General features: G+C 48.4%; 2 protein-coding genes across 2 annotated transcripts in view; one reads left to right on the forward strand and one right to left on the reverse strand.

The window, feature by feature from the left end:
- Window positions 1-919: 919 nt before the first annotated feature.
- On the forward strand, window positions 920-8,040 carry LOC118692166 (leukotriene C4 synthase-like). The gene is made up of 5 exons (XM_036391831.1): window positions 920-977; window positions 4,969-5,068; window positions 6,837-6,907; window positions 7,565-7,646; window positions 7,902-8,040. The coding sequence occupies exons 1-5, from the start codon at window positions 920-922 to the stop codon at window positions 8,038-8,040; spliced, it is 450 nt and encodes a 149-aa protein (XP_036247724.1).
- Window positions 8,041-8,738: 698 nt separating this feature from the next.
- The window catches only part of MGAT4B (alpha-1,3-mannosyl-glycoprotein 4-beta-N-acetylglucosaminyltransferase B), a 50,780-nt gene continuing 36,364 nt past the window's right edge, over window positions 8,739-23,154 (reverse strand). Inside the window, exons 4-15 of the mRNA XM_036391846.2 lie at window positions 22,294-22,427; window positions 19,819-19,865; window positions 17,600-17,713; window positions 17,093-17,168; window positions 16,607-16,721; window positions 15,736-15,866; window positions 12,840-12,947; window positions 11,729-11,922; window positions 11,269-11,347; window positions 10,729-10,816; window positions 9,778-9,890; window positions 8,739-9,702 (exon numbers count right to left, since the gene is read on the reverse strand). Of these exons, the coding sequence (XP_036247739.1) occupies window positions 9,679-9,702; window positions 9,778-9,890; window positions 10,729-10,816; window positions 11,269-11,347; window positions 11,729-11,922; window positions 12,840-12,947; window positions 15,736-15,866; window positions 16,607-16,721; window positions 17,093-17,168; window positions 17,600-17,713; window positions 19,819-19,865; window positions 22,294-22,427 (1,223 nt within the window). The 3' untranslated portion in view covers window positions 8,739-9,678. The remainder of the gene's footprint in view (window positions 9,703-9,777; window positions 9,891-10,728; window positions 10,817-11,268; window positions 11,348-11,728; window positions 11,923-12,839; window positions 12,948-15,735; window positions 15,867-16,606; window positions 16,722-17,092; window positions 17,169-17,599; window positions 17,714-19,818; window positions 19,866-22,293; window positions 22,428-23,154) is intronic.

Consider the following 23,154-nt stretch of genomic DNA (forward strand, 5'->3'; position numbering starts at 1 on the left):
ACCCTCCTCCTCTTTGATTAAAAAATTTTGAAGTCAAAGCAGTCATCCATATAAAGTTGCTCAAGAACATAAGGTAACTTTTTGAACTGATGCCAATTTTACATTTGTGAGTGGGGAGAAAAGTTATTCAGGGCTAAAATATTGCTGGTTTTCGAATTTTACATTTTACAGCTATGACTCTGATGTCAGTGTAACATTTCTCAGGGTCTATGTTTCTACATCCTCTGCTACCTTCAGAACTGAGACCTTTTATTTTGAATGTTAGCCAGGGAAAGGTTTGTATTGCTTAAAAACTTCAGAAAACTACTAAGGGTGAGTGAGTGCTAGAAAAGAACTGTACTCCTCTTTGGTAAACTGAAGAGTGGTAATTAGTAGGATAAATATCTGAATGTTCTGTTAAATCACAGAATCTGGTAACAGAATTAAGTTATTCCAGCTGGAGTGTATCAAATCTTTCACGTGGTCAAGTCCACTACTTGAAATAAGAGCAGAAGGTCAAGTCATTAATTTGTAAATGCTTGTTAATAATTTTTACAACCTTGCACATAATTGAGATGCTTCAGAGCTCATTAAACTAGCAACAAAAGGGCTGGAAAGAATTCCATCATCTTTCCATTGCTGGCAACATATAATTCAATAATGGCATAAAGTCTGTAAACGTAATTAGAAGAATTTCACAGTTTGCTCGTGTAAAATTCTTCCCTGCTCTATTGTTCAGCGAAAGGCACTTGGCTGAATGGAATAGACATTTTCTGGTGGGTGGCTGCTTTGGAAAACCACGTGGTGTGGAGAGTTAAGGTGTGGTAGAGGAAACACCTGTGCTCAGAGGCAGCTCTGTGGAAGTGGGTGGTGCTGGGAGAGAGTGTTGGGACAGCTGTACCCAGCACATCAGGCTGGGGTTTGCTCCACAGTCAGCAGCATGAGAGATCAAATAGACCTTCTGGCCACAGTCACAGTTCTGGGGGTTCTGGAGCAAGGTAAATGTCCTTTGTACAATGCCAGTATTCAGCTAATTATGTTGAACTTTGTGGGATGTGGTTCCTGTGTTTTTCTTGGAGCATCTGTGGAGTGAAAGTCACTGTTTTTCAACATGGCAAAATTATACAAATTTTTGGCTGTTAATGGCAGAAGTGTTATGCCTGAGGGTGGTCATTATTTAACAGAGACTAAAATGGTCCTTAAAGCCAGCAAGTAAACTTTTGGACTTAAAGCAATTGCAGCATGATGTTATTAAAGTAAACTAGTTTGTGATTGAATTTTAGCAGGTAATTTGTAACTTGCAGTGGCTGGAGGTAGCCAAAATAAAGGCAGGTTAGTAAATGTGCTGGTGAGGAGGTCAGCGTACAGACAGACCTGGTGTGGATGTAGGAAAGAGCCTCGTGCACATGGGTGTTTCTCTGTGACCAATATCCATGTTCAGATGACAAGATGGACTGAGAGCACAGTAATCTGGAAACTAAGGCAAGTTCTGGTCAGAAATAGACACAGAGCTCTTCAAAGGAACTCGGTGACTTCTAATTTAATAGATGAATTGTGTTTAGACCATTTAGAAGGAGCAGCATTTTTTACAAGCTCTGTTTACTTGTGGGTCGTTTGGGCAAAGGTTCTCCCCCTTAAGCTTAAGGACAGTCACTGCTTTGCCTGGGATGGGGACAGAGCCCTCATTTTATGAAAATCTTCACCGTTCTATAAGGAAAGGTTTGTGGGGTTTGTTATTACTGCATTAATTCACCATACAGCTATCACACCTCTGCTTACAAATGGATGTGAGTCCCTGAGCAGCATCATGTGCTTTTAGCTGTCAGGTGATAAATCTCTTAATATAAGCATTATTTAAAACAAAATATTCCACTTTAAAAATAGAGCTCAAGGCTTTGAATTTTCAGTAATTTCCACTCAATTTACAGAGACATACAACTACAAACAAGAAACTTTTGTACTATGATTTTTTTTTGTTATTAAACTAAGTGGGAGTGGAGTGAGTGTTTAGTGTGCAAAGACAATACATGATGAAAACTTGAAACTGAGTTACAGAAATGCTGCTGAGCTCTTTTCCTTTAGGAAACCCTCAGTAGCAAATCCCTAGATAGCAGTTTTGTCTCAAATATTTTTGTTTAATGAGAATTTCAAGTACTTTTTAAAGGTTGCAGCATTAAGTATTTTACTTTGATGGCATACAGGCCAGGTGTGAAGCCAGCAGATAAATGGCTGGCATTGCACCCTCCTACCTGTTCGATGACACGAAGTATCCTGGTTTTATGATCTCTGTGGGGGAAGCCAAGGAGCAAATTGCAAAATACTGTGTATTTCCTTTCCACCTAGGCCTATGAAATCTGTGTGCCCATGTCACAGGTTCAGAGCTGTGCAGTGGCTTTCTCTGCATGTTTTGAAAGGACATTCTGTAGGTGAGTTAGAGGTCTGGGCTTCACTCTGAGCAGGGGAGCACTGAAGCACAGACATAGGCTATCCCACAGACACTCCTCCATCACATCCTGGTGCAGGAGATGTAATTTAATGGCTGCCCTTGGTACAGGGTTGGTTGATTTTTATGTTTCCTTTTGAACTTTCTGGGAGCCTGCAGTTTCTGGGTTCTTTCAAGTAACTTTCCCCTTTTTAATTTAGTCATTCTCAGTTTAGTGAAACCCTGAGTTTAGCACTCTGTAGATGTGTGCCCCAGCCTTGTGGTGAACATTGTACCACAGAGCAAAATTATTCTCCATTTTTTTCCCCCCACTCCCTTATTTTATAGCTTCAAAGGAAAGAAAACTTATGCAATGTCACTGTCAGGCCCCAGAGGGCTCGTTTGCCAGGTTCACTCAAATGTGGCAGATAGCAACTATGATATGATTTGACAAGTTTGTGGACATAATCAAATAGAGAATGAAGAATATTTCCACTGAGGAGCAAAGTTCAGGGAGAGCTGAGCCCCTAAGCCACGTGGGAATCCACACAGGTGATTAACCTCAAGACATGAATCACAAAAAACAATGCTTTGAAAGGTTCTGCAGAGTAGATTGAACTCTTTTTCTCTAAGACTCTGTGCTGAGAAGGCTCATGCAGTGTGGGTTTTTTCAACACCTCATTCTGGGAAGTGCTTTTTGGACTGGTTCTTCACCCTTACACCAGGTTTGGGGAACAGTCAGCTGTTCTCCAAAGGGCTTCCACTCCTCTTGGGTGGTTGTTTTGTATGTCACCCATCCCTAAGTGTTGAGGATCTGTGTAGGACTTGTCTTAATATTAGGGTCTGTGTAGAAGCAAGATGCTAAGTGCAGAGCTGATGGAGAGGTTTGAAATGACTCTTACCTCACCCATCAGTCACAAGAATCTACCTTGGGAAAGGTGCAGATGGCCCAAAGCAGGATGAAGAGCATTGCCCAGTGCAGCTGGGCTAGAGCCACAAGCCAGATCTGCTCATGATGCTGTAACTTCAGCTCAGTCCATTTCTGGAGAGGAGACTGGGATGAAACCCTGGGAGCATCAGGGAGGAGGGGAGGTAACAGGATGGGTCGTGGTTTCATTTTCTTTCCAGAGCTCTCCAGTAGCTGCTGAATTCCAGTTTTGTGTTACACCTCCCTGGATTCACAGAGGGAACACTGTGTCCTCATGGACCTCAGCATAAGGGTGACACCCTCACCCATGATCAACCTGCTACAAATGAATCAAAGAGGGGAAACAAGAATGTTCCCCCCACTTTGCTCTGTCAACACCTCTCATTTAGGGCTGCATCTCTGTGGAAGGTACTAGAACATGCTTTATTGTTCTTGCATGTATTCTGAAAGGAATGACTGTATTTTTGTTAGTAAAACCTTGTGATACACAAGTCACATAGCATCAGATTATTTACATTTCTAATTCCCTTCTACATATGTTCTAATGCTTTTCTGCAGGCACATGTCTTGTCTTTAATCTTGGAACATCTGTCTCTACTTCCCCTTCTCTGTCCTGCTGTTCTGCTTTTATCTTTGTTACAATAGGACAGTCCCCACGGCAGGCCTTGCACCCTGGCTTCTTGTCTCTCTGGAAGGCTCTGGAAATGTTGCTGTGTGAGGACTTTGCTCACTCAAGTGTCTCAGTGACACCACCACAGCCACCAAAGTAATTGTTTTTATAATTTAGTTTTCTCCTATATGAAAATAGGAGTTTTCAATAAAGGCAGCAGTGTAGTAGTGCACCCAAATAAAACAGAGCATCAGCAATTTCCTGTGGGAGTAGGAGCTTTCAATAAATAGTGAAACACTCCAAATCTTCATGTTAGCAAGTTTTCATTGTTTTGAAGTGACTTTCAATGTCCTTTACAAATGTACAAAGGACTGATGTAGCAGACACTGACTCAGTGCCTTGGCTCAAATGTGGCACAGGCTGATAGCAGGCAGGGGCAGCACCTCTGCTCCTTGACAGCCTTGGGGCTGTCCTGCAGGAGTGAAGAGCAAGAAATAATCACCCTCTTCCCCATTTCCTTTTATTGCCATGATTAAGAGCATCTCTAATTGACTGTCCCATTGCCTGAGAGTTTGGATGCTGCTCTGTGACATGGGCCATACTTTGCACCCACTGGGAATAGCAGAAAAAAAGTGTTGCACATCATTCCCATCAGACTGGCTGAGGGTGCACAAGTACTCGAAACACAAAGTGCAAGATTAAGAGGTAATTCTGTGACTCAGTGTGGACTTGGTAAGGTTTTATTGTGTGTTTGATCTGCCAGTGAGCAGCACTGAGGGCTGTGCTGGGTGTGAGGTGATGCAAAGTGTCATCCAGCACTGGCACTCAGCTGGGATAACCAAACCTGAATTTAAAGCATGAGAGTGAAATAAATGGCACATTTATTACAGGTCATGTGTGACAGCCCAGGACTATGGACCTAGACCATATCAGCTCTTTCACTCTAACCACTTGCTTGATTCCAAGCCAGATAACACTTGGCTAAATAAACACTGCTGCTCTGTTACCATTCCTGTGCTCTGTTTTCAGGCTATTTTGCAATGCAGGTGATCTACGCCCGTCGGAAGTACAAGGTTTCCCCTCCCGAAACCACGGGGCACCCTGAATTTGAGCGGACCTTCAGAGCTCAGTAAGATTTTGACTTTTTGTGGTGACTTTGTCTAGATAAGACTTGAGTCAACTGTCACTGTCAGGAGAGACTGGTCTCCCTCAATCACCTTTCCACTTACTGCTCCTGTTATTATTTTTTTTTCAATGCTTTGTGTGCAAAGGTCTGGGTTTTGATTTGGAGCACTTTGGCTGCGGTGTTTCTGTCCATCCATGATAATTCTCCTTCTGGCATTGTGAGGCAGCCAAATTACAAATTAGTGGCCGTATGGAGGAGGTGCAGAGCATTCACAATTAGAATCATTAAATTTAATATTACCATTGGCTCCAAATGGTGAGAGCAGCCAAAGCTTTATTAATAACCTGATATTTTCTTGTAATGTTTTGCTGTTGAATTGAAGCAAAGGGCCTTGCTGGCAGAACCAGCTACAAGGGCATTTTAATTTTTTCCCTTTCAGAAGGCATTGTACTGTGAGAATCAGCACTCGTGGGCCCCTGCTGAGGGCTGTTTCTTTTTGCTCTGTTCCTATGGAGAGAGCAATGCTGGAGCTAAACTGGAAACGTTCACAGATCCCTTCAGCTTCCAGCAAGCAGCAGATTCCATCTTTCATCTCAGTCGTTCTGTTTTGTGAGCAATTGAAAGGAATTGGCTGGAGCTGGTGTGAAGGGTAATTCCAGCCCGGCACTAAATCCTGAACAAAGCAGCTGCATTCCCTTGCCAGCACACAGGAAACGTTTGTGGAGTGACAAAAACACCAGCTCCAGTCCTTCTGTGGGACCATGGAGGGCCAGCCTGCCTGGAGACATCAGCCTCTGCGAGCTGGGGAGCTGCTGATGTGGCTTTTAATTAAATACTTAACTATTAAATGGGTGTTAACCAAGTCATGCCATAGGCTGTGGCAGAGAAGGTGACCTCTGGGAGCTTGGCCTTGAGAAGATGTTGCTTCTTTGCGGGTTTGTCTTCTCTTTTCCCTGTGGAAGAGTATACAAATGAATAATTTAATATATTGAAAAAATATATGGGAAAAAGTGGTATTGATGCATTACTCACTTGAAACCTGGCAGCCTCTCCTCACTGAGGCTCAAACTGCATTTACAGAATAAGGTTCTTCAGACTTTTTCCAGCTCCCAGTCTGGCTCCATTCTCCAAAGGTTTGTATATTTTTGGCCAACATTAAGATTAAATTGCCTAGGGAATGGTAAATTGTGGGAGAAGCAAAACCAATGTCTTTAATAGCACAGCTCCTACTCTTGCAGAAAATCTGTATTTTTGTCACTAAAGGAAAACGGAGGAAAACCTGGCTGTAAATCTGATCACCTCCTGCTGAATTTTATCTGAGAAAAGGCTCCTTCTTGTTGTGTGACTTTTGTGACTCCCAAATCTGGGCTGTGCTCCCCCAAGGGGAAGAGAAAGCTCCTTAAATACTGACAAGCCTCTCCCCCAGGAGCTGGGGTGCAGCAGCTCTCTGGGGTGGTGCTGTGTGTGGGATGCAGCCTGTCGAGGGTCCAGCAGAGACAAATCTCCATCTCAGCCACAGCTTGTCGTTCCAGGGCCATGTGAATGCAGGAGAGGTGAATGCTGTGTGTTGTTGGGCTGCTTTTTTCCCTCTACAATACAGATATTGGGTGTTCTGGATCACAAAGGCTCCTTTCCCACAGCACAGTGATGGTTCTCTTCAGCTCTTTTAGTTTGCTCTGATGTGAGTTTCCAATTCCCTTCTCCAGCCTTGGTTATCCAGCCTCTGATGTTCAAGGAGGCAGTTTTAACTCTCATCTCTGGTTCTCACCAGGGCAAACTGCTCAGAGTACTTCCCAATCTTCATTTCCCTCCTCTGGGTTGCTGGAATCTTCTTCCATCAAGGTAAGAGGGATGTGGAGGGGAACTCCAACCCAAACCATGTGAACAAACCAAAAACCTCAGCCCCAATTTAAATCCCATTGTGACTCAGGCATTCTCTCTGTGCCTGTGAGGCTCTTGTTCATGGAAAGCAAATTTCCCCTTTAGCTGGATTGACTGAGAAGTGCCTCAACTCCAGCTGGGAGCAGCTGAGCCCATTCCTGCCTGGAGGAGGAAGCACTGGCAGCCCTTGCTCCTTTGCTGGAGCCTGGCTGTCCCCTCATGCTGCTTCTCCTGGACAAGGTCAGGCTGTCCCAGGGTGCCAGGGTGGCAGCAGCTGAGGCAGAGCTATGTCAGAACAAGAAACCATAACCCAAACATTTACTCATCCACTGTCTATCCCTACCAAGTGAGGGGGGATTTGGTTGCTGCAACCATTTAGTTGTGAGGAGAAACCACATAAGGGAACATTGCCAACCCAAGTCCCAGGGCAACTCTGCAGGGCAGAGAAGTTCATCCCTCACAAAAAGGGAAGGAAGAAAACTAATTTAAACTCCCACAGTGGTTTAAAGCCAAATCACTCTATGTTTGGTTTTTCTGCCCCATCTGCTGGGGGGCTGTGTTGGAATGCAGTGTCAGGGATCCTGAGCCCAGCAGAGCTCAGCTCTCCTGTCCCCCCAGGTGTGACTGCAGTGTGTGGGCTGCTCTACCTCTACACCCGCCTCAGGTACTTCCAGGGCTATGCCGGGGCTGCACGGGGACGGTAAGGACCTGACAGGAGCACGGACCCAAACCAGCCCAGGGAGCTGGGAGCAGGAGCTGGCCCTGGAACAGGCCTCCTCCCTGTGGCTGGGACTGCAGGCAGATTGTCACCACCTCCCCCTCGTCCTCCCCTCCTGCCCCATGTGCTCGTGGCTGTGTCACCCTTCCCTGACTGTCCCAAAGGGGGGTGGGGACTCACAGCCCTGCCAGAGTGCCTCGTTCCCTGGCGGGGCTGATGGTGTTTTCTCCCACCCAGGTTGGGACCACTGTATGCCAGTGCCTGGCTGCTCTGGCTGCTGCTGGGGCTGGCGCTGGCTGGGCTCCTGGCACACTTCCTGAGGCCCACATGGATGGCAGCACTGGTGTGGCCTCTCCAGCTCCATGGGGCCTGGTGAGAGGGGCCACAGCTCCCCCAAACCCCACTGTCTGCCCCCGGCACAGGGGAGCCAGTCATGTGGCACCATCAGAGAGAGAATGTTTCCCTGGCTCTGCATTCCCTGCAGAAGGGAGATGGATGCTGGCACTCCTCTGCTCTTCAGAGATAATTTCCCTTCTAGAAAGCAAATGCTTTCCAGCCCCTGCTCCTGCTGAGGAGCTTCACTGCTGGGCTTTGTAGCACTGTCTGCTCTAAAATGCCTCTGGCTCTGCCTCATGGAGCACAGATTGACCCACATGCTGTCGTCTCTCCTCCTTACTGCTGTAATGATCTATGTTGAAGAATCACACCATGGATATAAAAAATAAATTCTTATTCTCACTAGAAATCACCTGTGATTGTCAAAGGCACTCAGAGACTGGTGTCAGAACATCTGAGCTGGGGACTGGGTTTCATAGGAAAAGCTGCTGTGATTAACTGAAAATTATGGGTAAGCTTGCCTAAAACCACATCCAAATATTGGGAGAAAAGCCTGACCCTAGCCCAGTACTAAAGTCTGTTTGGCATTGATTAAATGACCTTTACTTTACCCCAGCTTCACTTATCACCAACTCTGCAAAAGGACTTTGCCCTCCCTACATTCCACCCTCCACTGTGAACTTGGGGTTCACAGGTGCCTAAAGCAGCCCTCCTGCAAGTGACTCTCACTACTGCACCAAAGGTTTAAATTTAGCTTTTATTACAGTGCACATTGTTTTATATATTTATATAGAGAGATGTACTTGAAAAATCAAATGTATCCAATAATAAAAAATACAGAACATTAAAGTAGTATAATGCATTCCAGTGTATAGCTGAAAGGACATTGGGATTTACACTAATCCCTACTATTTTTGAACTGGGCTACCTCTGCTTTTTTTTTCCGTCCCCAAAAAACCCACATCAATCAATAACTGAATTAGTTATTTAAAAGACAGTTTCTGCACTCAATCTCAAGGCATGAAGACACTGGAGACTTCACTGTGAGTTAAGGGGCTGTGTTCAATGCTGGCAGGCACAGTGTGGCATATTTTATTTTTTTGTTTTCCCTGCCATAATCATAGCTCCAACCCCTTTGGATTCGTTCCTCCTCTGCTGAAGGAGGGTCAGTCTTTGCCCTCACTTAATCCTCAGCTGTGGCCAGGACTGCTGCCTGGGAGAGGGCAAGGCAGACCTCTGGCCCTGCCACCTCCATCCCAGCGCACCGGTGGGGTCAGCTGGCAGGACTCAGTGTGACCTGCTCTGCCCCCAAACACAGCCAAAGATTTGAGCCCTGTCTGGGGCTGAAGGTGCTTTTTGTCCCCACGCTGGCTAAAGCTCATCCTGACCCCAAACTGTCCCGTGTCCGTGTGTCCGAGCAGCAGCAGCACCCCGAGGGGCCGAGGGAGCTGAGCAAAGCCCTGCACAGGGGGTTGGGTTCTGCTTTCTGCTCCTCTTCAGGAGGAGTCAATGCCCGTCCCGGCCCCGCTGGGGATGCACAGCAGCAGCAGCTCTGCCGCCCCCGGCAGCCGGCCCTGCGCTGTCCTGGGCCGGGCGAGGCGCCGCGGGGAGGAGGGAGCGGGAGGGAGGGAGCAGGACCTGGGATCCACGAGGGTGTCCGTTCTGCCTCATGCCTGGTTCACTCTGCTTTTTTGATAAAAATCTGAAAGAAGAGCGGGATAGGATCAGAGCGATGAGCAGGGCAGGGGTGGGGAGGTGCTGAGGGAGCTCGGCTTACCTCGCTCAGGATGATCCACACCGGGGAGTCGGTCTGGATGGACAGCCTGATGGCCTCCAGTGGCCCAAAAGATGGGTCCACCTCACCCTCTGCGACGCCCTTGGAGAACGAGCCTGGTGGGGAGAGCACGTGGCTGACACAGGGATGGTCCTCTGGCATTGCCCCTCTCCCCCAGGGCACCACCAACAGCCCCAGCAGCCCCTGCCTGCAGCTCCCCAACACCAAAGAGGCTAAAAACCAGGAGTGTGGATGGAATACAGTGCAAAATGCCACACTTTGGAGAACACAAAACAGGTATACAAAACAAAATGCATTGGGATGCATATCACTGCTGTGCAAAAGGGGACAGAGTGGCCTGACATGCTTTTTGGTTTTGATTGTTTTTTTTAAAATGCAACTGGGAGAAACCAGCCAGCATGCAGAGGAATGAGAAAATGGCAAAACACTGCATGTGTCAGGAAATCTTTCTTTTATTTGTTTACTTAAAAAAAAATGAAATCTTAGCAGGGACACCAGGGCTATCACACACTGGCAGCTCTCTGGAGGCTGCAATTGCTCGCTCTTGTCCAAGGGCAGGGCAAGCACTAAAACAAGCTCAGGTGGCAAGAGACGAGGTCTGACCTGCAAGTGGTGTGAGTACAGAGATGGCAAAACTGCCCGTGGTGGAGGTTTTTAACCCCAGGGTAAGCAAAGAAATAATCAGCATGATTTGGTCCTGGCTCTGAGCAGGACTGGCAGAAATGCAGGACTGAAAATGATCTGAGGGGGACAACATGGTCTGAGAGCAAGGGCAGTGGAAGAGAGGAGACAGTGATAAATCCTGGCTCCTTGCAAGCAGAAATTACTCTTTGCCAAGCAAGCAGCTCTAAGGTTCTTGACTGACATGCAGGTGAGGACATGGGCTGTGTTATCAAAGCCAGCAGGAACTTTGCCACCCCACACCCCCTGTACCTATCTGGACGTAGCCATCTGCTGTCCTGCGGTATTTGACAGCTGTGCCTCTTCCCTCCTGCAAGGCTTCCTTATCTGACTGTAGACTCTGCAGAAGTAGAGGAGTCTTGTGCAGACCAGAGGCAAGAGTCACCCAAAAGCCCCAAGGAAAAGCAGCAACCCCAGAGCTGTCCTTGCCAGCAAATCCTGGCATCTTGTTCCCCACCTGGCACCCAGAGACACATGCCCAAAACAAGAGGACAGTTGCAGTCCTCACACTGCTGTTTCCACTGCACCATTCTGGCTTCATCCCCCCCTCTGCAGCCATTCCACTCTCTGGAGCATCCCCAGGCAGGGATGGCTCACACAGCCGTGCTCAGCAAAGCACCCTGCTCCTGAGGTGGCACCACACCAGGCATGACCCTCTGGCTCCCTGCCAGCACCTGTAAGAGGCACTAGAATCTTGTAAAGATTTTCCTGATGACTTTAAGCAGTTCCCTCCTCTCAAAGCTCTTTTGCTTCCCACTCCACCCTCACCTCAAATCTCAATCAAACACTTACGTCAAACGGCAGCACCTCCACGGTCGTGTTGAAGAGTTTGTCTTCTGGGTGCTCGATGTTCCCGCTGCGGAAGAAGAACCTGTGACAGAGACCAAACCCACAGAAAGGGACACTGAGTGAGGGGGCACATGATGGCTTTCACCCCATCTGAATCATCAAACAGCTCAACTTAACAGGCACCTTCCCAAAGAGCCCACCGCACGATTTGGCAGGAGACTTTCTGTGCCAGATCAGCTAAACCATGGACTGCTCACAAGTGCAGGAAAGAAAAGGGGAAAGGTGGCCCCAACTGAGAAAGGGTCAAATTATGCTTCCCCTGGAAGAGCACTGTTCCCTCCTCCTGGGCAGCCAAGCAGGAGACAGACAAGAAATTTGATTTAAATTGCCAGAAGAGTGAAAGTCAAGTGTCTCCACATGTTCTGGGCTGCCCCCACACCCCGCTGACCCCTCGAGCACTGGCCTTTCAATTCGGAGTGGTTTGAAGAATCTGAATCGGATGAAGTCCCCGGCAGTGGGAGTGAAGGCCCAGAAGAAGTCCTCCCGCAGGTAAGCCTTCTCCAGGGTGAAGTGCTGGTAGGTTTTCAGGCTGGTGCTCACCTCAGCAGGAGGGTTGACGTGTTCTTTCCGCAGTGCGTGTTTTCCAAAGTCCTTGTCCTTGGAGGGCACAAAGTAAAAGGGCAGAGAAGGGCCATGAGCTGCTCTGGCCCGTGAGGAACCAGGGCCCCAGCTACAAGGCACTGCAAATTAAAATTTTGTGAAAGGAAGAGAGATGGAAGTAATTTTGGCAATGCACCAGGCAGGGGAATGTGTGACTGGATCCCAGGACACTGCTTCAGGAGAGGCAGCTCAGAGAAACATCCCAGCTCTGTGCTCTGATCCAGCACACCAAGGAGCCTTTTATTGTCCAAATGTCCCTGAACGCCTGTCCATGCCCCAGGAGCTCTGGAAACAGTCTTTACACTTGGGGAGAAAGCAGCTGGGAGGCTGACAATAGCATAAAATGACTGGATTACATGGCCTGACAGCACTGCACTGTGATACAAACTGGATTGTACCATCCATTTCCCCGGGGATCACACAGACAGCACAGCCCAGGGATGTCTGTCCATGGATTCTGCACTTGTAGTTGTGGGAAGCTGCATTTTGCTCATGTTTAAATACACCTCAACAATTCCAGCTCTTATACAGTGAGTTTTAATTTGCCTATCACCAAATCCCAGGAACATGAAGTGGAGTGGGAAGGAAGTCAGACCAACCCGGGAGTCATCTCTCCAAGATTTTTCAGTAGATTCTTCAAAGTCACTTGCCTGGACCATGGCCTGGCACTCAGGATGGGTGGCCAGGATAGGTACCAAGGCTTATAATCTTGCAGTGACTCTGGGTGCATGTCACTGCCATTCTGAGGAGCAGGAGCTGCCTGAGCTGACTGTAATTCAGAATAAAACACAACCACTTCACAGAAATCCAGCTGCCACCAGCTGCTGTCTCTGATGTCCCCACCCAAAAGCAGCCAGTTCCTGGGTGTCTGCAGGCCAGGCCACCTGTAGCTTGGACAGAGAGTTGGTACCCACCTTCAGCTTCTGTATCTTCCCAGCCAAGGACGAGTGGGTTCCCACGTGCTGGAAGAGCGAGGGCTTGAAGCGGATCCTCAGGTTTGCCTTCTGCCTGTCGCAGTGTTTCTGAAATGAGACAGCCCCACAGTGCCCCAGGCTCCAACCTCTGCAGGCCACTGGGGCCCACAGAGCAATGGACAAGGGCACAAGGAGTGACAGACAAGTCCTCCATCTCTATGCCCTTCTGTGGTATTTAGGCTCTAATCTGGCAAGAGGGCTTTTAAGCACACATTGGAGAAACCAGACTGTGACTCCCAGCCCCTCAACCTCCAGGCTCTGCTGGGCAGGGTCCAGGTTTAAATGCCAAATTTCTCCTTGCCAAGCACAGCTAAGAACGCTCAGCAAATCCCCTCTGTGCTGTCAGGGAGGAACAGCCAGAGAACTGAGTTTCCTTTGCCCCTTGGCTTATTTGGGAAAGCCTTTTTCCTACAACTCAGAGCTTGGAATCCCTGATGTCTGAAGGTACAACAATCCTGGGATGACTCAGAGCCAGGTGAACAGGTACCAAGTGTGGGCTCTCTCAGTTTGCTGGCAGGATTTGTGAGCAGATGTACAGCACGTGCCATAATCAGAGCTGCCGGGCTGTTTCACGCCTATCCACCACATAAATAAACTTGGAGATGCAACTGTGATCCTGGCAGTGATTTACCATGGAGTGGAGGGAGAGAGACGATGGAGAGGGAATAAAGGACAAAAGGGAAAATCACTGAGAGCGTGGGGAGATGAGAACTCACATTTTAAAATAGCTCGTTTCTCTCAGTTTGGGGGAGCAGGACAAAAATACAGGTTAAAAGCTGTATGGAGAGGGTATTTGTTATCCAACTTTGGCTTTTTCCAAGAAAAGAAATGCATGCACATCCCTAATGCCATCTGTTCTTGCAGCCTCCCACCGGTGGTGGCTGCCTGGAACAGACAGGGTGCCACACCAGGCCCCCACCATGGGCCAGGAGCTGGGAAATTCCAGGCATGACCCCTGCGAGCTGCAGAAGAGATAATCCCCTAATCCAGCTCACGTTACATTAGAAAATTAAAACTTGCCATGCTAATGGGACAGACCTACCCACTGCCAGCAACTGTGGATGCAACTCCATCATGGCTATCTCACTCTGGATGGGAAGAGGAGGAGGAAGGGGAATGGAGGCAGCTACAGCATCTCCTGATTTATCTTTCTCCCCTTTTCCTGCACTCCTAAAGAAACATTTCCTGAAAGCAGCCTTGTCACAGACAAGCCAGGAGGGGGAACAGCTCAGTTGGTGCTAAGAAGGTCATCCTTTCACACAGGTCTACCCCAGGTAAATCTAAAATTAGTTAAAAAAGAAAGAGCAGAATATACCCAGAGCAGGCAAAGCACTTACCAAAAGCTCAGGTCAAACAAACTTTCAATCAAAAAGACAAATCCTCCCCGCTACCAATTTGATTTTGCACAGTGGGATTTACAAGAGAAAGTCATGTTTGAAAGGGCGCTGTGCAGAGTTAATCATGCAAACAGTGGGGGAAAGGAGCCAGAAATCCACATGGAAAGTAGGTTAATTTTTAAAAAGGCAACATGTTTAAGAGGTTTGCAATTTCCCCTGAGAAAACCTTGGTTCCATCAGGTAGGAAAAGATGAGCACAGATGAGTTAAGGAGAAGATGATCCAGCGCAGCAGGATCTGCATTTAATCAGTGCTCAAGCTGAGGATTTTGAAGGTGAGGGCACAGATAGCAGCATCATTCCCAGCTCCATCCCAGCATCCCACCCATCCAGCTTTACCCACAGCTGTGCAGACTGTGGGGTTGCCAGACATCCTGGGGACTGCTCTGTCACAGCTGAGCACATGGCCTGAACTGCCAGGAGGATTCAGTGGACATCGTCTGAGACTGGTCCTGCTGCACAAGCGGTACTGGAGCCAGTGCCATCTCCTCTGCCAGGGATCAGGCCAAATTAAACCACACCCTTGCCCCAATTCTGCAGAGCTCTGAGGATGGTCCATGCCCCCAGCACACAAATACAGTACTAATTTCCACCTGCTCTGGCATTTATCACCACAACATGGTTGCCACCATGAAGTCTGTTCTAAGCCACTGAGCTCTGCGCAGCAACTCTGCTGCTTGTTCTCCACCAGGGAGGAGGGCAAGCAAGCATTTGTAAATACAGTATGTTCAGAGAGAAGACAGGAGAGTATCTGGTGCTGAGCTCATCTTACATCTGCTGCCACAGACACTCCTCCTCTGCCCTTCCCACTCGCTTTAGCCCCTTGCTGCTGGAGTTCAAACACAACCTCCACAGGGCACAGGGGCTTATGGCTCTGCAAAAGGAATGGCAGCACAAAAGGAGAACCCATTTCACCTCTCTGCACCCTCCTAGAAACCCTGACAAGAGCTTTGTGTGATCTGCCTTCATTCTGGCAGACTGTGCAAGGAGGGTTTGCTCTGGGTTGCCTGGGGTGAGCTCTCTGGGCAGTCTCCCTGTGTGCTCCAGGCAGGTACAGCCCATGGATCCAGAGTCAAAGGGTTACTCTGGGGTTGCAGTCAGTGAGTGGGAAACTGCTTCAGGGAGAGAAGAATGCAAAACAAAACAGAAGAATGGGGAACGACTCCTGTCCTCGAGGGCTGCAGGAGGAATACCCTATTAGTGCTTAGATGCAGAAATAATGCCTTTCCTGGCAGCTGCAGCTACAAAAGCCTGAACTCCCAGGTCTCCACTTTCACAATCCACAAGGACACCCTGCAGCACGCTCCCCAGGGATGGCACAGCTCGGTGCAAAGTCAGTTAGCACCAGAGCTCACAGAAAAGATCCTCCGGAGGCACAGCCACGTGTACATTTGCCCACACACAACAGAACATTTCCCTTCAACAGAGGCTGTTTACGTACTGCATCTTTCTCAGGGTTGCAGACTTTCACCCAGAGGATGTGATCCAGCAGCCAGTCAATGGGTTTGTCCTTATAGAACATCAGGATGAACTCCACAATCAAGCTCAGATCCAGAGACTTGAACATTTTTCCTAGAGCACAAAGAAAGAGAGAAGAGCTATGGTATGAAATGGTCTAGAATCAGAGCTGGGAAAGTAAAAAATGGGAGACTGGGCTGTGGAGGTTAGCTGTGTCTATCTGTGTAAAGGAAACAACACGTGGCTCCTGTTTATGTACCAGCACTGCTGACACTGCTAATACAGTTCCGGATTTAATATTTGTTGCAGAATTAGAAAGCATTAGAGTTTCATAGGTCATAACAGTATCAAAAGGTCTAAAACTCTCCCATTCAGTAAAGAGGAACAAGGATGAAAAATGCAGCCAGCTGCAGGACAGACCATTTCCTGCCCCGAGAACTACAAGTTTTAAGCCAATCAAACCAGTATCCAAAATAACAGATCAAGCTGCTACTGCAACCATGAACTGCTGTTCCCAAAATAGTTCTGGGCTGATGCAAACTTCCTTTTGCACACTCTTAGGCAAATCCAGATCCCATCCAGCCTAAAAGCTACTGGCCCTATCTAAGCTGTTTGGCTGTCGGCTGGGCCACTCACCAGGTTTATTTTTACTTAAAGTGAGCATCAGCAGTACCAGCTGTGAGGATCTTTCTCCCCTGTGCAAACACAAGGGTCACTGCAAAAATAGGAGGAGATCAAGTCCAAGTATTTTACCATCTTGTGGGGACAATTTCTTGGGCCAAGAATGTAGTGCTGGCAAGAGCAAGCAGGCTCTTGTGCCTGATAGGACTGGGGTGAGTGGGGGAGAATGTTACCAATGAACCCCAGCTGAGAGAACTCCAGGATCATCCACTCTTCAGAGGGCTGCTGCAAGGCAAAGTTCTTCATCGTGCTGAGATAGTTTGGTTTGGCCACAATGTCATCCTCCAGCTGCAAGACAAAAAGGCACAGTGCCAATGTCCCATCAGGTCCCAGCAACCTCTCTGTATGCAGAGCAATCACACCATAGACCAGAGCTTTGGCACAGACCCAGTTTATTCTGGAAGGTGCTCCAAGCACTTTTTTTTCACTCAGTCTAACAGGTAATAGAAACAAGGACTTCTGCCTTTCCTTAGTGGGAAGTTTCCAAGTCTAAAAGTATTTTAAAAACCCAGCTTTTGAACTTATGTGGTTAAAATCTTCTCCCACTCTGCTGCATCCCAGAATTGGATATGGTCTTTGCTCTCTCTCAGCTGGTACAAACCAGTACAGTGAACTCACAGGTACATCCATCTTCCCTCCAGCACCAGCACCAAACCCACCTGCACATAATAAATGCCTTTGGACTGGGCATACATCATTAAAAAGCAGTAGTCCAGGTTCTGCTTTGTCCTCCACCTGCAAAGACAAAGACAAAGGGAGCATCAGTCTCTGCTGGGATGGTGGCTGCTCCAGGGAGCCTGCCCAGGCTGGGCTGGAGATGGGAAGGTGGCACAGCCCTGGGAGGCAGAGGGGATGGCCTCTCCCTTTGGTCCCTGGTCAGCTAAGAGTTACTGGAAATCTCAAGGACTTCCAAAATGAAGATAATTTGGGTTAAAACAAGCTCTTCGCTTCGTGATGGAAACACCACAAGGCTTTTGCCAAGCCTGACAAAACTGGTGCCAGTTCATCCCCCTGTCACCAAATCGTGTCCTTCCAGATCTTGGATAATTCAAGGTTAAAGTCCTTGTCTGGCCCTGCAGAAGAGCTTTCCCTGCTGGAGTCAGAGAGGAACTTGCTACAGTTCCTTAATTCAGGGTTTGATTGTTTGTAAGGTCATTCATTCTTACCTGACTCTTTCCTTGGGGTCTCCAAAGGATTCCCGCAGGTGGGAGAAATCAGGATAGAAATGTGGAGATGGGGAAATTACCTCCAGGAGACCTGAGTGTATTTCCTTTGGGAATCTGAGGGAGAAAAGCAGCAGTAAACAAATATTTCCATGTCTGACACAACATTTTGTAGACCAAATCACTGGGTAAACACTGAGCCACAGAACCAAATTAAAAACACAGCCTCTAAGGTATAACTTCCCTGATGTCTAGTGCACTTTCAGGCCTCATCAGAAGACATCAGCAGGGCTTGACATGGACTTTTTAAGTTATCTTCTACCTCCCACAGTCTCTAATAGCCCCATGTGCATATGCTCCCCACCAGCATCCTCCTCCCTCCTGCACACACACAGGTCAGCTTTAAAGACCTGAGCACCATGTACTCCTTACAGGATTAAATGACCTGCAAACTGGTTCAGCAAAGAAAGGACTTGGCATTTAGAGATTTTCCAAATGCATAAGTAATTAAAATTAATTTTGCCAAGGTTGTGCTATACATTTCTGCTAAGTTCCTTAAAACACTGCTGTGCTGTAGTTCAGAGAGCCAGCAGGAAGTCTACCTAGCTCTCTTATGCTGATAAAATCAGCATCTACTTTTCTTATAATGTGGCTAAGAAACCTTTAAAGAGTCGAACTCCAACAGAAAATAATGTCACCCATCTGAGAAGCAGGCACCTACATCAGCCTTGCAAGCAATACCCTGGAACTGCTCTAACTGTGAGAGATAAGCAGGAAAACCAGTTATTTTTACACTGCCTTTTCGAAAACATTTGGTGCAAGGCTGATTTCCTTTGTTTGTGCAGAGCCTGGAGGACGGGAGATGGGGCAAAGGGAGACAAAGCAGTGACACTGCCAAAAACTCCTCACTTCTTTTTCCCTTCCTTATTCCTTCCTTGGGACTGGCAGGTCTTTCAGCTAACATTTTCAAATCTTCCCTTCTCCGGGCAGCAGTGAAAGAGCAGCCTCTCACTGAGCTGACAAAACATTGCAGTAAAGCAGCAGCAGCTTCCTCCCTCCTTGCGAGACAAGCCCAGCCTGCCCTGGCCCCACACCACCTCAATTCTATTAGGAAGAAAAATAATTTCAGTGACTCGGGGAGGGGCAGGAGGCACTGGAGAGGGGGATGATGAGAAATCAAATCATTAAGCCAATTAAAGTTTCAGGACTTCTACGCAGAGGCACTCTGTGCAGCAGCGCCCGGTAATTTCATCAGGACCCATCGGACAATCAGTCCATTATCCGCGGTGAGCGCGTCCTCCTGCCTGCAGGCACAGGAGGGGAGCCCTGCCAGCTCCTGCACTGCAAGATGGAGGGCTCTGTTTCAGCTCCTCTGCAAGTGCCCGGGAGCACAAGGCTGGTCCCAGCCCCTCTGCTGCCATCATTGGCTCGGGGACAAGGGGCGCTGCCAGGATGCGCTGCCCTTTCTCTTCTCCTCCGTGCGGCGACTGCGATCCTTTGGCAAGGAGCAGCCGCAGGAGCTGGACGGGAGTCACCGCCCCTTCTTCACCACCTTTTCTCTCCCTTTGCTTCCGAGCTCTGGTGCCGTTAGCGCCTGGAGCGGCTCATGGTTAATAATTGTTAATAATTGTTAATAATCCATCACCAGCTTCTGCTCCAACAGCCACAGCCCAAGCTGCAAAAGCCACTGAGGCTGCAGGACATAAATAGCAGCCAGCACCAGAGACAAATGTAACTAGAGCCTGGAACAAGGGGAAAACAAACAGGCTGGAGTGGGAAGAAAGATGGATCACGGATTTTAAAGCAAAAGAAGGCAGGAGCATTCGTGTGTGCTTACTACACTGCCCAGACTGCACAGAGCAAGTACAGGGCTGCAGCAGACACTGAAACAACTGCCAGGATAGCCGTAAATCTAAACAATCCATCTCCTCACAATGCCCCAGGGCAGAAGGAGCAAAACAGAACAAAATGACCATGTGTGTGAAATACTTTGAGCACAAAGCAGCCTCCTGGAAGCTACATACGGGATGCATTTTAGAACAAGCAGAAAGTGGAAGCAGCATTAGCAAAGACAGCACAAAGTCTAAAAAGAGGAAACAACCTCAAGCAACAACAACAAAATACAAAAGGGAAGCAGAAAAGTGTGTTTCTCCTTAATGAAGCCGTTCCCTGGCCTTGCTGCAGGCATAGGCTGTACACTGAAGCCACTTGGAAGTGCTTACAAGTTTTTGATATTTTCTGCCACTCCGGCTGTGTACTGTGGATCTGTCTGAAAACAAAAGAAAAGCAGTGTTAGACCCTTCAGCCTCAGCCTGTGTCCCCCATGAATCAGAAATCTTCTTCAACACACCCCAGGGTACTGTCAGCACATCTGTATCAGCTTTATTCACCTTCATGTCTCCTTTTATCCATCTTTACTGCTCTCACATGCTGACAGGCTCCCAGGAGCCTTCCTCTGTGGTCAGTGTTAACCAAAGGCATCACACACCAAAATCTATTCCAATGGACACAAGACCCTGCACATCTTTCCCATGTGCTCTCCTGGCACTTCTGCCCCTGCCAGCACCAAGTGTTTGCACAAGTTTTAACCTCTGGGCTATTTATTTTTTCCCTACACACGCTGGCTTGCATCCAAGAGAATATTCTTGGCAGCGAATACTCTGTACCCTTTGGTGAAAAAGAGGGGTCTATATATAACTTTTTCATTTCAGGTTAATTTTGACACTTTTCTTCCTAAAGCCCCAGTTTGTTCCCACAATCAGTGTGGCAACCCTGAACATTTGGGAGACAAAGGTGGCCAGCGCCGCTTGCTGCTGTCTGCAGGTGAGGTACAGGGACAGGCACTGGACACAAACCATCTGCACAGTGATGGGGAAACAAAACCCCAGAACAAAGGGCAGGGCCCCAGGAGCAAAATCTGTTCCTTTTCCTGGTGGTGACACTGATTTGAGCAGCCATAGGAACCATGAGGCTGCACGTCCTGGGGGGATCTGCCGATGCAGCACCGCAGAAGCCGGTACCAGCTGCTGCCGGGTGAGGTGAGAATGAGACACTGGGATGTGTGTCACAGGCTGAGCACAGCACTTCTGTGCTGGCACAGAGACAAGGGAGGGTTTTCTCGAGAGGAAAAGGTCCCTTTCCTAAACAGGGCTTGGAGTCCCAGTGCTGGACTGATTTCTTACCTCAGCGTGCCAAGAAAACAGCAATGGGAAAAACAAAAGCAGGAAAGATGCTCCTGGCCTTGGCAAGAACCATGCAGTTCCACTCCAAGTGTCTGAAGCAGTGGGTTGGTGACAGCCAAGCCAGCCATCTCACCCCAGGGCTCCCCTCAGGCAGCCAAGAAAGCCCCTGCTCCCCCAGGCAGCCCAGCCACTGTGGGTGACACCTGCAGTGGCCAGCAGTGACACTTGGGAATGAGAAGCTCCTGTCCCAGAAAGGACACCCAGTTGCTGCACTTGTGCTGAGTCTCCAAATTACTCAGCATTTGCTTCAGGTCCCACCCTCTCCACTATTCACTTTTATCCCATGCCCAAGGAGCTCTTACAAATGCAGGTACATGGAGAAACACTTTGGGAAGAGGCAGAGCAGGCACAGCAGTGGCAGACACTTCCACAGAAGGATGTTGTGCAGCTCCAAGACCAAACTTGGACAAAGGAATCTGGAACAACTTTATTTGCTGTTCACTTCCCTCATCATAGCTACATCCTGCAAATCAGGAGCTGCCATCACAGCATGCACCTTATTTTTAACTCAACTAAAGTCCAAAACAGGAGCTGGTCTGGGTCTTAAAACCTCTCAGGCTTCAACTTACCCACTGCAAAAACAGTCACCAAACTTGTCCTGGCTCCAAGGGAGACAAATGACAGCCAGGACCAAACTCTGTCCTGTGCCCCTTGGGCTGCACCCATCTGTGCACACCTTCTCTCTGTACAAAATACCAGCCAGAGCCCTGAAGGCCAAATGCTACTCAAAATGTCAAATTATGGGTAAACAGGCAGCAAACCCAGACATTCATCTTTGTTCCGCTCCCAGTAACAGGCTACTGAGGTTTATCTTTCTCACCGGATTTCTGGAAATTAAGACAAATGCACTTGAGGCTCAAGAAAATAATCCTGAGAGGAAAGCCATGGAGAAAAATAACCATCTAAACCCATAGATTAAAGCAGCTCTTGCGGATTAATGTATCAAGGCTTTTTAGCCCTTGGATTCAGCAACTGACTCCGGGCTCCAGGCACCAATACCAAGAGGTATATCAGTCTCAACCCCAAATTACCAACTCCTGGGTTTCAAGAGGAGTTTAGTGCTGTGTTAGTGCTGCGTTACAGGTATGTGGAGAAACAGAGCTGCTGCAGGAGCAGGTCTGAGAGCTCTCTTGGTCATGAGGCTGCTCCAGCTCATTTTGTGGACATCCATTCAAGCAGGAAGCATCATGGTTTAGGTGAGCTGTGCCACATCTGTAGCTGCTAACAGGACATGTTTGCCTGTTCACATCCTGATTCTCTCTGGCCCAAGCAGCATTTCATTTTGGGCAAGACACACCTGCTGATCCCACTGGATGGCAGCCCAAGGCCAGGCTTATCTACCCAGCAAGTGGCAGAGTGGTGTCCGGGTGGGCAGCATCCTGTTTGGCACCAAGTCTGGCAGACAGTGGGATGGGGGCCAGGGAAAGGGGGCAAACTGGCAAAGCTCTGTCTTACCTCAGCAATGAGGACAACGATGACAGAGTCCTCCTTCTCCTGCTGAGTGAGCTCTGAGATGAGGGAGTTGAGGGTGTCTGTGAGGTAGGAATGCACCTCCCGCTTCACGCTGGGGATTCCCATCACGACGGACACTGTCCAGGGCCACGGAGAGATTTTAGAGAAGGGGATGTGTTGGACACTTTGCTCTGCTCCCATGACAGTTCACCTGGTCAGTGCCAGGCTCTGCCACTAAAAACCAGCAGTGAGCAGCAGGTTGGTGGGTGCCTGGGCTATGCAGGGCTCCCACACTCCTGTCCTCAGCCCAGTGCCAGCAGCACCCCAGCGTACTGGGCTGGCAGGGCACCCATGGGCACTCAGATATGCTCTGTTTTTTGTCCCTGAAAGAATGATCTCTAAGGAAACATCACAAATCCCTCCCCCTCCCAGGGGCCTTTTCAACTTGTGAACAGCAACTTGAAGATCACTTCTTGTTCTCCAAACCCCTCCCATGGCCAAAAGCACTCCAGTTTAGCAGGTGCAAGTCAGGTCTTTGGCACTGGGTTGGGATTTGGGAGCAGCGGGAATCATCAAGTAACCACAGTCCTGTTACCAATGGGATTTGTCTCCTTAGTTTGATTACAGTCTCCATGAAGCACCCTACAAGTTATGCTTTCATCTGAAATCCTTCCAGGCAAAGTCTAGAGCACTCTGGATATGGAAAGCAGCAAACAACATCTGGCAGAAGCATCAAGAACATTTTAGGGCCAGTCAAGAGCACAGACAGCACTCCCCTGTAGACTTGCAGACGTGACATGGCTCACCCACCCCACATGTCACCATAACCAAGGAAGCTTGCATGATGCATGCAGCCCTTCCTCC

This window comes from Molothrus ater, chromosome 15, assembly GCF_012460135.2.
Source record: "Molothrus ater isolate BHLD 08-10-18 breed brown headed cowbird chromosome 15, BPBGC_Mater_1.1, whole genome shotgun sequence".
NCBI classification, from domain to species: Eukaryota; Metazoa; Chordata; class Aves; order Passeriformes; family Icteridae; genus Molothrus; species Molothrus ater.